Consider the following 16,368-nt stretch of genomic DNA (forward strand, 5'->3'; position numbering starts at 1 on the left):
GAGTCACTGTGTCTCTTGCCATACCATGTGGCAATGTAACCAGACCTAACTAGCCTCCCTCAGCTGTTGAACATTTTACACGCCCTCCCATACCAGTGATAGAATTGCTTCTTTTTTTATTGTGCAGCAAGGCCGGGCAAAAGAGAGCTGCAGCAATTGATTAGTCTATGTTGGAGCTGTTCAAGCAATTGCTCGTGAGCTACCAGTAGTTTGCTGGCGGCTGTGGAGTAGCTTACTCAGACCCTGGAAGCCACAGGAAAATGTTTTTGAAGGAGCTCCTCCAGGCCTTTAAGAAAAAAGCTTTTATTCCTTAGGATTTTTCTCTGTGCCACTTAGTTGATAGTTTTGTTTCTTCCTAGTCCATGTTCTGACTTCTGACTCTTCCTAGTCCATGTTCTGCTTCTAGGACAGAGAAAACTCACAAACAAGCTGGAGTGAGAGGAGTTGCTCAGGATATTTTTCATTATTCTGAAGTAGCTCTCGTTAAATAAAAGGTTGATAGCCCCTAGGATGGGTACTGAACACCTTTGCTATGACTTGTGTGCGGTTCTCCTGCTCATAAGAGACACCGTATATCAGATATGAGTGACGCATCATTATATTCCAAGTTTCATTTCAAATGCATGGAGTTTTATTATTGGGTCCCTACACACGGAACATACAGAAGTGGGACTTCTGCAAAAGTTATACACCAAACTTTATTTTGTTCCTTGACTATTTATGAGTATGTACATTTGGTAAAAATCAGCTCTCAGAAGCAAGGTGTCAGTTTCCCTGCTTTAAAAAGGGAGTTTGAGTTGCTTCGGTTTCCAGCTTTCAGTTTTAAACAGGAATGTCCCAACTGGAGTCTAACTTATCTAACACTCTGCTTATGTATTACTTCTCAAGATTTAAACCCTGCTGTTCTTCCATTTAGGTCTTCCAGGTGAGTTACAAGTAAGTTCAAACAAGAATTATCCTCTAATTACCAGCAGCAACTTACACAGATTGGCAAGTGAAGCTTTTAAGAACATAAGAGCAAGCGAGCTGGATCAGACCAGAGTCCATCTAGTCCAGCACTCTGCTACTCACAATGGCCCACCAGGTGCCTTTGGGAGCTCACATGCAGGATGTGAAAGCAATGGCCTTCTGCTGCTCCTGAGCACCTGGTCTGCTAAGGCATTTGCAATCTGAGATCAAGGAGGATCAAGATTGGTAGCCATAGATCGACTTCTCCTCCATAAATCTGTCCGGCCTTTATAGAAGCTATCCAGGTTAGTTGGTCATCACCACCTCCCTGTGGCAGCATATTCCAAACACCAATCACACGTTAAGTGAAGAAGTGTTTCCTTTTATTAGTCCTAATTCTTTTCCCCCCAGCATTTTCAATGAATGCCCCCCCTGGTTCTCGTATTGTGAGAAAGAGAGAAAAATTTCTCTCTGTCAACATTTTCTACCCCATGCATAATTTTATAGACTTCAATCATATCCCCCCTCAGACGTCTCCTCTCCAAACTAAAGAGTCCCAAACGCTGCAGCCTCTCCTCATAAGGAAGGTGCTCCAGTCCTTCAATCATTCTCGTTGCCCTTCTCTGCACTTTTTCTATCTCTTTAATATCCTTTTTGAGATGTGGCGACCAGAACTGAACACAGTACTCCAAGTGCGGTTGCACCACTGCTTTATATAAGGGCATGGCAATCCTTGCAGTTTTATTCTCAACTCCTTTCCTAATTATCCCCAGCATAGAGTTTGCCTTTTTCACAGCTGCCATGCATTGAGTTGACATTCCCATGGAACTATCAACTAAGACGCCCAAATTCCTTTCCTGGTCTGTGACTGTTAGCACTGACCCCTGTAGCGTGTATATATCTTCCAGGCGAGAAAATTGGTTTGAGAGGCAAACTTGTCTAACAAAAGTGATGGGAACCAGGCAAGAGTAATCTACATAGTGCTTTAGAGAGCTAAGGAAACAATTAGTGTTCAGAGTTGAAAGTCAAGATGAAGCAAATCTAAGGCTAAACCTTACGTATGATTGTGAAGTGGTGGTATGGCAGAAATGGAGGGGAGACAAGCCAGTCTACTGTGGGGCCACAGTGTGAAAGAGGTTTGAACCCCCACTGGTGCCATGGAAGCTTGCTGGGTGATCTTGGACCAGTGACATACACTCAGCCCTGACCCGGCCTAGTATTTGGATTGGGAGATCTTCAAGGTCAGGCATGAGGCAGTCAAGGGCAAACCACCTCCAAAGGTCTCTTGCCTTGAAAACTCTGTGGGATCATCATAAATCAGCTGTGACTTCGGCAAAAAAAAAGATAGACAGAGGTGAGCTCACAAGACCCCTCTTTCTTTCACAAACTGATATCATGAATCTGAGAAAATAAGTGGAAGGGTTGTAAATGCCTTTCTTAGATGAGGTGCTTTTTCATAAAAGTTCATTTTTTTGTGATTTACAATGCAATCCAAAACAGTGGGGGCACGAAAGGGCTCTGGATGCTGCATGACTCTGGTGCCGGTGTAAACATCACCTCATGCCAGCTTTAAGTGGCATCTATGCCACTTCAGGGGCACTTATGCTGGTGCCAGGGAGCTATGCAGCTATATGACACCCAGGCACTGCTACAGCCACAGCAACAGTGTTCTTTCAGCGCCTGTAAGGGACTGGGTGTTCCCGGGGAAAGAGTCTACACTACATGAAAATATATTTATTTATTTATTACATTTATATACCGCCCTCCCCAAAGGCTCAGGGCGGTTTCCAACAACAATAAAAGTTTAAAACATCATATATATAATTTATCTAAAATACATAAAATACTAAACTATAGATGGCTTCAGCTCTTCTATTCCCCTTTTTATGAACCCACGGGAGGCCAGATGTTTTTTCTTTTTATGGCAAGTTGACATCATCCCGGCTATTAAGCATGCAAACGCTTCATGAACAGGTCACGTTTTACAGGCCCTCTTGGAAACTTTAGTAAATCCCGCCAGAACTCTGATCTCACTCCTGGAAGTCCATAGGGTCTCTGATCTCTATACAGTGTTATCTTCATTTTAGATGTCAAAAAGTATTTGCGGCTCCAAGTGTTTTCTTTTCCAAATGGCTCTTTGGGTGTTAAAGGTTGCTGACCCCTGTGCTAGAGGAAGGGTGGCCTGCAAAACCAATAAATGAATTGAAATGAAATGTAATGAAACAACAATTTTCTGTCAAGTTATAACCAGCTGTAAATGTCAGATCTTTTTCCCGTAGTCTTTCACATTGTGCCATTTGTATGCTTCTCCCCACATGATTAGCCCATTTTACATCACCAGTTTGACCCCCTCTTCCTCAGTATCCCACGACCATGGAGGATTTCTAAAAGGCCTTTATATGATTTGGTGGAGAATTCCACCCAATGCCCACTGGAAGGAAATCATGCTTCTTAGAACAGCCTGAAGTTGTTTCAGGTCATGTTACATTCCAGTCCAATTCAAATTCCTCTGAGCCATTTTTACATCTGCATTAAATCAGGAGAGCCGCAACAGAAGCAGCAGGTAGAAGTCTTAGCATCCGTATATCCAGGTGAGGCCTTGAGATCTCCTGAAATCGCAGTGGATCTCCAGATGACATATATCAGGTTCCCTAGAGGAAATGGTTACTTTGGAAAGTGGATTTAATGGTATTATACCCCACTCAAGTCCCTCTCCTCTCCAAACCCCATCCTCCCCAGGGTCCACCAGCATAATCTCCAGGAATTTCCCAACCTGGAGTTGGCAACCCTAAATTCTCAACTTAATTCAGAGATGGGAGCCATGCGCAGATAAGACCAACCACCCTAGGTTTGCAGAACAATCAGAAATCTAAATAAAATAAAATTGAAAAGTGGAGGTTAACCCTGCCCAATACTAGAAGGACCACCCGTAGCTTTAAGAAACCAATGCACTCCGTGGCTGTTGTTAAGCAACAAAAAAGTATTGCCAGATTTCAGGCATTGGTTTCTGTTGGTAAAAGGCAGTGGGAGGTGCAGAGCTTTTTCCAGGGCTGTTTTGACCTGTGAGGGAGGAGGTGGGGCAACATGGGCATGAAAAATGGCCTGGAAGAGGGTTCCACTCCCACCCAATCAGAAGGAAGAAGGGTTAGAATGTAGGATGTTTATGAGCCATTGGTCCATAAAACCCAAAGGCCAGGTCCCCCCAGTAAGTCAGGTGCCACCTCTCTTGCCTTGTGTGGGCCAGGCACCACTGCCTTTCTTTGCCTGTTGCGGTACTCAGACTGGGCGCCACTGCCTCCCTCACATGTGAGTCTTGGGCAGGCCTGGTGCTGCCTCCATTGCCTCACATGTGGGTTAAGGAACTTCGCCAAATGCAGTCCTTCTGGCACAGGGCTGGCCTAGTCCAGGTGAGGGGGGACGTCATCAGTCCACCTGGATAAATTTTGGTGCCCATGTTGCCCAATCTTCCTCTCAGTGGGTAGGCAAACTGCCTGGAGGACAGCGGCAGGATTCAAAATGTTCTGGACAGATTAGAGCGCTGGGCCAAAAGTAACAAAATGAATTTCAACAGAGATAAATATAGTAAGATTCTACACTTACGCAGAAAAAAATGAAATGCACAGATATAGGATGGGTGACACCTGGCTTGACAACACTACATGTGAAAGGGATCTGGTAGTCTTAGTTGACTGCAAACAACATGAGTCAGCAGTGGGATATGGCAGCCAAGAAAGCCAATGCAATTCTGGGATGCATCAGTAAGAGTATAGTGTCTAGATCGAGGGAAGTATTGTACCACTCTACTCTGCACAGGTCAGACCTTACCTCGAGTACTGTGTTCAGTTCTGGGCACCACAATTTAAGAAGGATATTGACAAGCTGGAACGTGTCCAGAGGAGGGCAACCAAAATGCTGAAAGGTCTGGAATTCATGCCCTACGAAGAGAGACTTGGGGAGCTGGGGATGTTTACTCTGGAGAAGCGAAGGTTAAGGGGGGACATGATAGTGATGGAGACTCCTTCTTTGGAGGTTATTAAACAGAGGCTGGATGAAAATATGTCGGGAGTGCTTTGATTGTATGTTCCTGCATACACTCTTGACAGCCCTGTATGATTCTATGGGATTCTTGGATCCACAAACTGATAAAAGGACTCATGACCATCAGTCTGGTTACTAGGTGTAAAGGAAGACAAGGTTTCCGTGCTTGTCTAGTTGAATGACAAGAAGACAGTTTTTAGCAGGGATAGCATGTTGTGGTGTCATGGTGAAGAGAAACTGCACAGTTTGGTTTGTAACTTGACATAAAAGAGTTGTCCACACACACACGACAGCTTAGTTAGGGCCTCTACAGTGGAGTTCTAAATGGAGTTACACTCTTCTGAGCCCACTGTGGATTTAAGACTGCACTGTTAATCTCTGTTGGTTCCCTTAATTTGCCAGATGAGCTTGGCATCCATGAAAGTTCAGTCTTCTGACACATGCCCAGAATGCAAACCCCAGCTCTTTGACGGGCATTTGACTGACTGAAGCAGTTCATCTATACGTAGTATCTTCTGCAGGAGCCAATCTGCAAATGGGAAAAATCAGCAACTGCCCATACACATGCGTTCTCTGTTGTGGCCCCCACCTTACCTGCACTGTGCAGCCATCCTGGAACCTATCAGCTATGTAGACGGGTGGTGGTAGTGTGGGGTCATGCAGTTTGAAGCTCCTTGCTCTTGTGTCCTATAGATGCACCACCCGCAGAATGCATGGTGGTAGAAAGTGCCATCACATTGCAGTTAACTTATGGTGACTCCAAAGGATTTTCAATTCAGAGGTGGTTTACCATTGCCTACCTCTGTGTTGCAACACTGGACTTCCTCGGTGGTCTCCCATACAACCACTAATCAGAGTAGTCCCTGCTTAGCTACTGAGCTCTGACAAGATCGGGCTAGCCTTGGCCGTCCAGGTCAGGGCAATACACAATGCATATAATCCATTACATTACAACACTGAGCACATGGAGCGGAAAGCTGATGTGTTTACAGGCTTCCTGTCTAGGGCTGATTTTGCATGGGCCAAAAACAGCGGTGTGAAAACAGTATAAACCCTTTTACACTGTTTTAAACCCTTTCACACCATTTTCACACTGCTGTTTTTGGCCCATGCGGAATCAGCCAAGGGGAAAATACATTCTGGGCAGGACTGAGGGTTGAAAAAGAAGCGCTGGAAAGGAAAAAGATGTCCTCCTATAAAAGAAAATGGCCGCTGTGCTGTGGCGGGAATGCAGAGGAGGGTGGGAGAAGGTATTTCTTCAGTCACTGAATGGGACTGTGCTTCCGCCCCCCACCCCCCAAAAAAATAAAAGACACCATGCCAAAGTTTCAAAATCTACTTTTATTTTTATTTTTCAAATCTCTGTGGAGTTCTGATTTAGAAGAATTATAAAAGTACTGTACAGCGGAACTACAAAAATACGGAACATTCGAATCGTTAGGCAAGACTGCCATTATTTTCAAGCTTTAAAGTCCTGTAATGTCCACATTTTGATATCTTACCTTAATATCTGTTGTTGCATTACAAAACTAGAAAAATCCACTTCCCTGTAATGTAAGGCCCCGAAGAAGACAGAGCGAAAGACAAAAGACAGAGCCAAATAAACCCTATCAATGCCCAATTATACAAATAACCATTAACAACTTATCCATTTAAGACACACAAGAGCACAACCACACAGATTAAAGACTCGTATTAAAACATTTCATCCAGAATTACTGATAATGCACAAGGTTGAAAAGATGCAGTATACCTTTTCCTTGTCCACATAACTTTTTTTTTAAACTGCAATAGACAGGATTCCATTTTTTCTTCTTTTTTGTAAGAAAAGATTTGGCATGCTTATACTAGTACCATTTCAATATGGTACTAGTTTGTATTAAAAATTAAATAAATATAAATATGTAAAATAAATATTTTTTTGTAAAAGGCTAATACAAATATCACATTGGAACATCATACCACATCATTAAGGATTTTTAGGGCTTTCTCGCAAGAATGGTTTAAAATTTAGACAGAAAAGTACTGGCTGGACACTAGTGGTTAAAAGCAGGTGGACTCTAATCTGGAGAACAGGGTTTGAGTCGCCACTCCCCCACCTGAGTGACAGAGGCTTATCTGGTGAACCAGATTTGTTTCCCCACTCCTACATCCCTGCTGGGTGACCTTGGGCTAGCTAGTCATTGTTCTCTGAGAACTCTCTCAGTTCCACCTACCTCATAAGGTGCCTGTGGGGAGAGGAAGGGAAAGGAGTTTGTAAGCTACCTGGAGTCTCCTTACAGGAGAGAAAGGCGAGGTATAAATCCAAACTCTTCTTCTTCTTCTGCACACTCAATGTGCACCACTGTTTTAGGGACACCAAAAAGCAAAACTGCGACCTTCAAAATGGGAAGTAGATGCCTCGATTACTTCATTTAGCTTTCTAAGCAATCCCTTGTGGATGGGGAAATGGATTCTGTTTAACAGAAAGAATCTTAATCCTCCAGTTAAAAATACCAAAGTAACCTTTTGGTGGTTTTGTAAAAAGCAATTTATATCCAGTTCAGTTTCTATCTACCAAGTCGTGGTGCCTCTGGCTAATGAAGTTAATCATCACATGAACAAAATTTGAGGAGCACTCCCCTTTTATCCCTTGTTCCGTGTAAACCATCGCACCAAGTATTAATAGTCTTGTAAGGACGCCAGAACTGGTATCTGAACAGATTTCTTTCAAACATGCAAAGGATTTCCAGTATTATGACAAAAGCCAAACCTTATTCCAGAAATATTTTTTTGAAAGCTTTGTGGTATGAAATCTTTTTAGTCGCAATTGGATTGACATTTGTGAGCTGGCGATTTCATAACCAACCTTAGATGTATACAAAAGTATTTGGAAACTAGTCTTTGGAAGTCTATGCTCTTCACTTGATCATTGCATTTGTGTTGCTGGTTCCGCTGTATTTAAACCATGGTATTCCCTTTAACAAGCAATCATTTCCTCATGTCAGCATTGTTTCAAGTACAGATTGTGGAAATGGTATGCCACTGGATGGAAACTACAGTGTGCTACAGTATAAGGCCCCTTCCTGAGATCCAGGAAATGCTTGGCAAAGAGACGGGTTCCAGTCAGTTCTCTTTCTTTTTACAACTCTGTGCAGTGAAGGTGGCTGAACACCAGTATGAAAAGAGAGTACAGTGTTAAGTATTTCCAAGATCACAGTCATGCTTGTGCCAAATTTTACACTCTATTTTGCTACTCAGGAGCTGCTTTTCAATCACTCAGCTCTTCTGTGGTGTAGAGCATTCTGGAAACCACCCCATCTTCCCCCAAAAGCTTCCAAGTTGGGGTTCTCTTCCTGACTCTGAGGCGGCAGTGTACAAGGCACATTGGAGAAAGTCTGGATTTCTCAAAGAGGATTTTTTTTGCTCTCTGACAATCCCTCTAAGTCACCCTGCTGAGGACAGACCAGCTTCACATCCCTGTGTGTGCAAAGAACGATCGGCCCCCATGAGTCAAACGACGTCCCCAGGGTCCTGCATATAATAAGGCTGGAAGAGTCTTTCCTGGGAGCAGATTTGCATAGCATGGTAGGTGTGCAGAAGAAGGTGAGGGAAACGCAATGTAAAGTAGTGCACAAAGTCATCTGGGACGGAACCCAGAGTCTCTTGCACTTCCGGCGGAAGTTCTCTATAATGGTGCTTCTGGAATGAAACAAACAGGACAAAAATTAAAACACATGCAAGGGATTCACGTGTATGCACGTAGTCCGTGAAAAGAAACTCTCTTTAAACCACTTCAAAGAAGGTTTCCACAGAAGCACTTACTTTAAACTCACAAACTGTTTAAATCAGGGGTGTCCAACTCTGGCACTTCAGATGTCCATGGACTACAACTCCCATCAGCCCCCGCTGACATGGCCAACTTGCTATGCCAGCAGGGGCTGATGGGAATTGTAGTCCATGAACATCTGGAGCGCCAGAGTTGGACACCCCTGGTTTAAATGAACAATATTAAGCATAAGCATAAGCATTTTATTGTCATTGTGCACGCACAACGAAATTTACAGCAGCATTCCTCGATGCACACAATTTCAGACTCATACATCATCCTCACTTTCCCCTTCCTCCACCCATCCCTACACAGCCCCAAACACATCAACACGAAGCCACGGAGCTTAGCATAGCCACAGCTCTAGAGTGGAAGCTGTCTCTAAGTCTCTTTGTCCTAGTTTTGATAGACCTGTATCGTCTGCCAGATGGTAACAGTTCAAAAAGAGAGCGTGCTGGATAGGAGACGAGGTCCCTCAAGAATATTTTGGGCTTTTGAGGCTTCGGGAATTACAGAGTTCTTCCAAGGAGGGGAGAGGGCAGCCGATAATCCTTTGTGCAGTAGTGATCACCCTTTGGAGCACCTTCCTATCTGCCACTGTGCAACTGGAGAACCATACACAGATGCAGTAGGTTAAGACACTCTCTATGGCACAGCGGTAAAAGGACACCAGGAGTTTTCCATTCAGTTGTTGTTTCCTTAACAGTCTCAGATAGTACAGTGTTTGCTGGGCCTTCTTAACCACCGCGGCAGTCTGTATGCCCCAGGTCAAGTCCTCTTTAATCATAACACCCAGAAATTTAAAACTAGCCACCCGCTCTACTTGATCTCCATTTATAGTCAAGGGCTGAATTCCTGAGCTATTCCTGAGCTATATATAAATGAAATGGCCAGCTCTGTCTCTAGAAGTACATGACAGTGCTGTGGAACCAAGGGGCAGAAGATCGATAGAGAGGTCGAGCACCCCAACTGCTATCACCTCCCTTCGAAAAATGCCTCCAAAGCTTCTGTGCATTTCCTTCTCCAGGTACACGAACCTTATTTCTCATGGCCCGCAAGAGATCTCTTACTGAACCCCCTTTGTAGGATCGGAATTTTCGAAGATCTGAAAAAGGAAACGAGAAAATGAGAGCGCAGTAATGATTGAGTCTTCCTTCTTGGAGTGTATCAAACCCAAGCTTGAAGACAGTTGGCTCTGTTTATGCACAGTCAGAGGCGTATCTAGGGAAAATGTAGCCTAGTGCAAAATCTGAGTTTTCCACACCACCGCCCCTCCCCGGTATGGGTGGCCGCCCTCCCCCACCTCAACCAAACAACTTTTTTTGCACCAGGTCATCAGGGAAGGAGGAGGGGTGTGGGGGGCGATTTTCCGCCCCACACATGACTAAATTACCACAGCCTGGGGACATTTGACCCCATATGTCCCCCTGGGTGATAAGTCCCTGCGCACAGTGCTTCCCCTGCCCCCCAAAATAAAAGAAGAGTAAGAGGCGCAGTCATCACACACTAAAGTCCAAATTGTCCAATTTGTTTCAAAAGTCCAAATTGTTTCAACTAAAGTCCAAATTGTTTCAACTAAAGTCCAAATTGTTTCAACTACCTTCTGGTGGTCCCCTCTTTGAAGGTCCCCGTAACATCTGAGGGACCTACCGCTCCCCTCCTGGGAGGGTTTTAGTTGTTGGATACGAGATGACATACTGGAACGCTGTGTTTTAATGAGGGTTTTAATTGTTTTAACCCAAATAGAGCCGTATTTGTTATTATAGTTGTATTTTGTTATGGTTTGAACTGTGCTCTACTGTATAGATTAATATGTTGCGCACCATAAGAACATAAGAACAAGCCAGCTGGATCAGACCAGAGTCCATCTAGTCCAGCTCTCTGCTACTCGCAGTGGCCCACCAGGTGCCTTTGGGAGCTCACATGCAGGAGGTGAAAGCAATGGCGTTCTGCTGCTGCTGCTGCTGCTCCCGAGCACCTAGTCTGCTAAGGCATTTGCAATCTGAGATCAAGGAGGATCAAGATTGGTAGCCAGAGATCGACTGCTCCTCCATAAATCTGTCCAAGCCCTTTTTAAAGCTATCCAGGTTAGTGGCCATCACCACCTCTTGTGGCAGCATATTCCATCCAGAGCCTTTTGGGGGAGGGTGGTATAAAAAACTAATAAACAAACAAACAAACACACAACAACAATACTTTCACACAAATAAAAGCTCACCTGTCTGTAGAGGGACAGTGATGTGCTCCCTCCAGTCCATTTTCACCACTGCTCTCCCACCCCTCTCCAACTCCTTGACTATCGGGCCGTCTGAGGATTCTTTTTCTATTCGGTCGCTGACATCCTGCAAGAGATATGACACTGACTGCGCGTTCCAGGTTTTTGCAAAGGCTCATGCAGCAAGTTGTTGTCCCCCTGCCCTCTTCAGACAAGGTTGCTCCTCCTCTTCCTAGAGCGCCTCGACTAATGCACTTGAATAAGAGCATGCTGCTCATTGGCCAGCCAGTCAGCAAGGTCACATGTGGGATAGGCAAGGGGCAGCGGAAAGCAGCAGGGCAGAGGGGTCTTGTGCGGTGGTGGATTTCCTTGCAGTGCCGCTATAAGGAGCAGCAGTGGCGTAGTGGCTAAGAGCAGTGGCTAAGAGCAGGTGCATTCTGATCTGGAGGAACCGGGTTTGATTCCCAGCTCTGCCGCTTGAGTTGTGGAGGCTTATCTGGGGGAATTCAGATTAGCCTGTGCACTCCAACACACGCCAGCTGGGTGACCTTGGGCTAGTCACAGTTCATCTGAGCTCTCTCAGCCCCACCCACCTCACAGGGTGTTTGTTGTGAGGGGGGAAGGGCAAGGAGATTGTCAGCCCCTTTGAGTCTCGTACAGGAGAGAAAGGGGGGATATAAATCCAAACTCCTCCTCTTCCTCTTCCTCTTCTTCTTCTTCAACTAGGTTTTAAAATTAGAACCCAGAGCAGTTACTCCAGGATAACAGAAGAAGAGGTGGCTAGGGCTGTCCTCTTCAACCCCTCCTTCGGTGGCAACAGAAGCACCTGCACCTGGAGGCCCTCCACCTGGATGGTAGCAGCAGATGCCTTAGAAAGGTGTCAAATGGAGGAGTTCAGAAACAGAATTGTGATGCAGCAAAAGAGAGACGAAGGGCTCTTCCCCTCCAGCCAGATTAAGGCTGCATACATTGATGTGTGGAAACAGAAGACAAGTAAAGGCTGAAGGACTTGGGAATGTTCAATTTGGAGAAGAGGAGGTTGCGGGGGGGGGGGGGACACGATTGCTCTCTCTAAGTATTTGAAAGGCTGTCACTTAGGGGAGAGCAGAGAGCTGTTCCTGTTGGCAGCAGAGGATAGGACTCAAAATAATGAGTTTAAATTCTAGGCAGAAAAGTACCAGCTGGACATTAGGATTTTTTTTTACGTGAAAGTAATTCAGAACTTGAATGAGCTGCCTAGGGAGATGGTGAACTCCTTCTCTCTGGTAGTCTTCAAGCAGTAGCTGGATGAAGGCTTGTCAAGGATGCTCTTGGCTGATCCTGCATTGAGAAGGGGGTTGGACAAGATAGGCTGTATGGCTCCTTCCAACTCTATGGTTCTATGATTCTATGGTCCCAGTAGCACCAACCACAGGCAGCTCCTCAAGTTGCTGAGGTTATGTGGGTGACTATAACCCACTCGGAGTGGGTATATCCCCAAGGTGGTCCTGGGAGTGTGGAGGCAATTCTGGTCAGCACCAGAACCCGGGTAGATGCCTGACCAGGCCATCTACTGGTGCCAGCCAATGCTGTAGATGCTGCCTTCCAAAAATATATAAACAACATCTATTTGATCTCTTTTTTGTTGTTGTTGTCAAGTCACATCTGAGTTATGGGGACCCCGTTGGAATTTTCAAGGCAAGAGCGAAACCCTGGTATTCCTTGGAGGTCTCCCATCCAAATACACTTACAAGGATTGATCCTGCTTAGCTTCTAAGATCTGTCAAGATTGGTCTAGCCCAGGGGTCTGCAACCTGCGGCTCTCCAGATGTTCATGGACTACAAATCCCATCAGCCCCTGCCAGCATGGCCAATTGGCCATGCTGGCAGGGGCTGATGGGAATTGTAGTCCATAAACATCTGGAAAGCTGCAGGTTGCAGACCCCTGGGCTAGCCTGCGCTATTCAGGTCAGGTGAATCTCTATCCTAACATATCTAAAAAATCGCTGAATAATTGTGTGCTCTTCAGCACAGGATTAACATTCTGCCCAGACAATTTAAATTCTGAGCCAAAGACAGCTAATTGTAGACACTGTGCAAATTGCATTAATTGGTGTCATTTTGCATAATATTATTTTTATTCTCATGATTTTCATTGTTATGCGGAGGAACAAAGGAATCATGTAGGACACTGGAGCTCCGCTGCCACCACTGGAGTCCATCCAATCATCTGGCTTCAGAGAGATCTGAGCAAGCCATGAGGGCTAGAAATTTGCTTTAATTTTAAAACAAAAACTGGGGTACTTAGGATGACAATTTCTGTTCTCATTTTCCACCACAAAGTCACACTAAACCAGTGATGGCGAACCTTTTTGAGACCGAGTTCCCAAACTGCAACCCAAACCCCACTTATTTATCACAAAGTGCCAATACGGCAATTTAACCTGAATGCTGAGGTTTTAGTTTAGAAAAAAACGGTTGGCTCCCTCTTCCTCTACCCCACCCACTCGTGCAGGGGCCAGCCTGCTCTAGCCTGCAGCAAGTCCCACGCACACCGCTCTGTGCCTCTCTAGCATCTCTGCCTCCTCTGCGCCACCCCCCCACCCCCCCGGGCAACAGCCACCCAGAGCACAGGCACCAGGCCTGCCAGCCGAGTCCTCCCTGCTCACCACGGTGCGCACACGTCGTCCTCAGTGGCCCAGGCCAGCCTAGATGTGTGTGGGGGGGGGGGGGGAGGGAGGTGATTTTCTGCCCCCACATGACAAACTCTGTGTGTGCGTGCCCACAGAGAGGGCTCCGAGTGCCACCTCTGGCACCCGTGCCATAGGTTTGCCATCACTGCACTAAACCTTGCATGTGACACTGATGAATACAGCTTTGCTGTGTGAAAGGCAGATTGGAATAGCAACTAAAAACATCTCATATCTTCTGAATCTGGTTCTCCAGCAGTTCTCACACTCAGCTGATCTGGTCGTGCGGGTCCATGTTTTTGTAACCTTTTGGATGGACTACTGTAATTTGCTCTAAGATTGGCTGCCCTTGAAGACAACCCAGAAACTTCAGCAGCTTCAGAAAGAAGAAGCCCAATTGTTCTTAAGGGGTAACTGAAGAGAACATACCTTGCCTATTTTAAACAGCTGCCAGTTTGTGTCAATGACAACCATTGAAGCTATTCCCTGCCTAGTGCCCATATATCTCACCAGCCATCTCTTGCAACATGTCCTGGTGCACCAATTATGGTCCTGTTAGTTTCTCCCCCATTTAGGTTTCTCCCCCATATAGGGAAGCCATCAAGCAGAGCACACAGCTTTCTATACCAGCTCTTGCCTGATGGAATGAGATGACTGTGAAGGCACACCACAAGAGGTGTTCAGGAGGCACTGCCATTTAAATTTCTAGGACTTTTAATGGCCTGCAGGCTGCAGGTACCCTGACCTAGATAGCCCAGGCTAGCCTAATCTCATCAGCTCTCAGTAGCTAAGCAAGGTTAGCCCTGGTTAATACTGGATGGGAGACCATTAAGGATAACCAGAATTGCAGAGGAAGGCAATGGCAAACAACTTCTGTTCAGTGTGGAGTAGTGGTTAAGAGCAGGTGGATTCTAATCTGGAGAACCGGGTTTGATTCCCCCCCTCCTCCACCTGAGTGGCAGAGGCTTATCTGGTGAACCAGGTGTGTTTCCGCATTCCTACATTCCTGTTGGGTGACCTTGGGCCAGTCACAGTTCTTCTGAGCTCTCTCAGCCACAAGGTGTCTGTTGTGGGGAGAGGAAGGGAAAGGAGCTTATAAGCCACCTTGAGTCTTCTTAGAGAAAGGTGAGATATAAATCCAAACTCCTCCTCCTTCTGCCTTGAAAACCCTACCAGGTTGCCATGAGTCAACTGCGACTTGAGGGCACTTTACACCCATTCACAGGCTCCAGGCACCTTTTTGCAGCAATGAGGGCTATGTGGAGGTTATGTTGTGTTTTGCATGTTTACAATATAAAGCTGTAAGCCACCTGGGGCCATGGGAAAAAGGCAGTTCTGTTTTTATGATCTATATTTTTTTATCATGTTAATCCAGCTTTTCCAACGCTGGATTTTTTATCCAGCTTTTCCAACGCTGGATTTTCAATGAGTATTTTAAAAGTGTTTTTCATTCATTCATTCATTCATTCATTCATTCATTCATTCATTCATTCATTCATTCATTCATTCATTCATTCATTCATTCATTCATTCAAGCCTCCTCAGACGAGTTCCTGGAAAGGCAGTATAAAAATGTTCTAAACCAGTGATGGCGAACCTTTTCGAGACCGAGTGCCCAAACTGCAACCCAAAACCCACTTATTTATCGCAAAGTGCCAACACGGCAATTTAACCTGAATACTGAGGTTTTAGGCTAGAAAAAACAGTTGGCTCCGAGGCGTGCGTTACTCAGGAGTAAGCTGGGTGGTAGTCGGTGGCTTTGCTTTGAAGCAACCATGCAACTCTTCCAACGGGTGAATCATGACCCTAAAAGGGTTTACTCAGAAGCAAGCCCCATTGCCAGCAACTGAGCTTACTCCCAGGTAAGGGATCGCGCTTTAGTTCTTTGCATGAAAATCAGTGGGGTTTAACAGCGCTTAATAGGGTTACCTACACTGCTTCCCCAAAACTAGGTCTTAGGTTTAATGCTAATAATTGAGCCCAGCGGCCCAGGCCAGCCTAGATGTGGGGGGGGGGGCACTCTGTTTGCGTGTGCCCACAGAGAGGGCTCTGAGGGCCACCTCTGGCACCCGTGCCATAGGTTGGCCATCACTGTTCTAAACCAACCAACAAAAACATTCGAACAAGCTAACCAACAAAGGCCTCTGTCTGCCAGCAAATATTCAGGCAGTTAAGCATTTCTCAATTCACATACTCTGCACGGTAGGCTACTCAAGTTTTTACCCTTAGAACATACGAAACGGCACTGAAGAGGAAAGAGTCATGACTGACCTGGAAAAACTGAAGCTGCTTTTCTAAACCCCAGAAAAATGGATGCTTTAGCACGCAGTTAGCTGAAGGCCGCTTCTGAGGAACTGTACTTATCATTTGCTCTATTAAGTCGCGAGCAACTATGTCTTCTGTAACAACAACAAAAAAATCAGATAGCCACATGTTTACACCCAGGCTATGTAAATTTTCAAATTATCTGGATACCTTTGAGTAAATCAGGTTGCCAAATGCTTCGGATACTGACACACACACAAACCCAACAATGGAACATCTCAAATTCTGCTTTGATTCAAACTCCATAGCTTTGCATAGAAAAGCAATTTGGATACTCCCCAGACCTTTTCCCATAGACCAGGGGTGAGCAATTATTTTTTCCATGGGGCCGCATAAGAAACAGAAAATATTGTGGAGGGCCGGGC

General features: G+C 45.4%; 1 protein-coding gene across 2 annotated transcripts in view; it reads right to left on the reverse strand.

Annotated features, from left to right (window-relative positions):
• Positions 1 to 7,195: 7,195 nt before the first annotated feature.
• ERN1 (endoplasmic reticulum to nucleus signaling 1) overlaps positions 7,196 to 16,368 on the reverse strand; it is a 125,732-nt gene continuing 116,559 nt past the window's right edge. For both annotated transcript variants that reach the window (XM_048490950.1, XM_048490951.1), the window contains 4 exons: positions 15,950 to 16,077; positions 11,013 to 11,136; positions 9,832 to 9,899; positions 7,196 to 8,667 (listed from right to left, as the gene is read on the reverse strand). In XM_048490950.1, the coding sequence (XP_048346907.1) occupies positions 8,479 to 8,667; positions 9,832 to 9,899; positions 11,013 to 11,136; positions 15,950 to 16,077 (509 nt within the window). In that variant the 3' untranslated portion in view covers positions 7,196 to 8,478. The remainder of the gene's footprint in view (positions 8,668 to 9,831; positions 9,900 to 11,012; positions 11,137 to 15,949; positions 16,078 to 16,368) is intronic.

This window comes from Sphaerodactylus townsendi, linkage group LG03, assembly GCF_021028975.2.
Source record: "Sphaerodactylus townsendi isolate TG3544 linkage group LG03, MPM_Stown_v2.3, whole genome shotgun sequence".
NCBI lineage: Eukaryota > Metazoa > Chordata > Lepidosauria > Squamata > Sphaerodactylidae > Sphaerodactylus > Sphaerodactylus townsendi.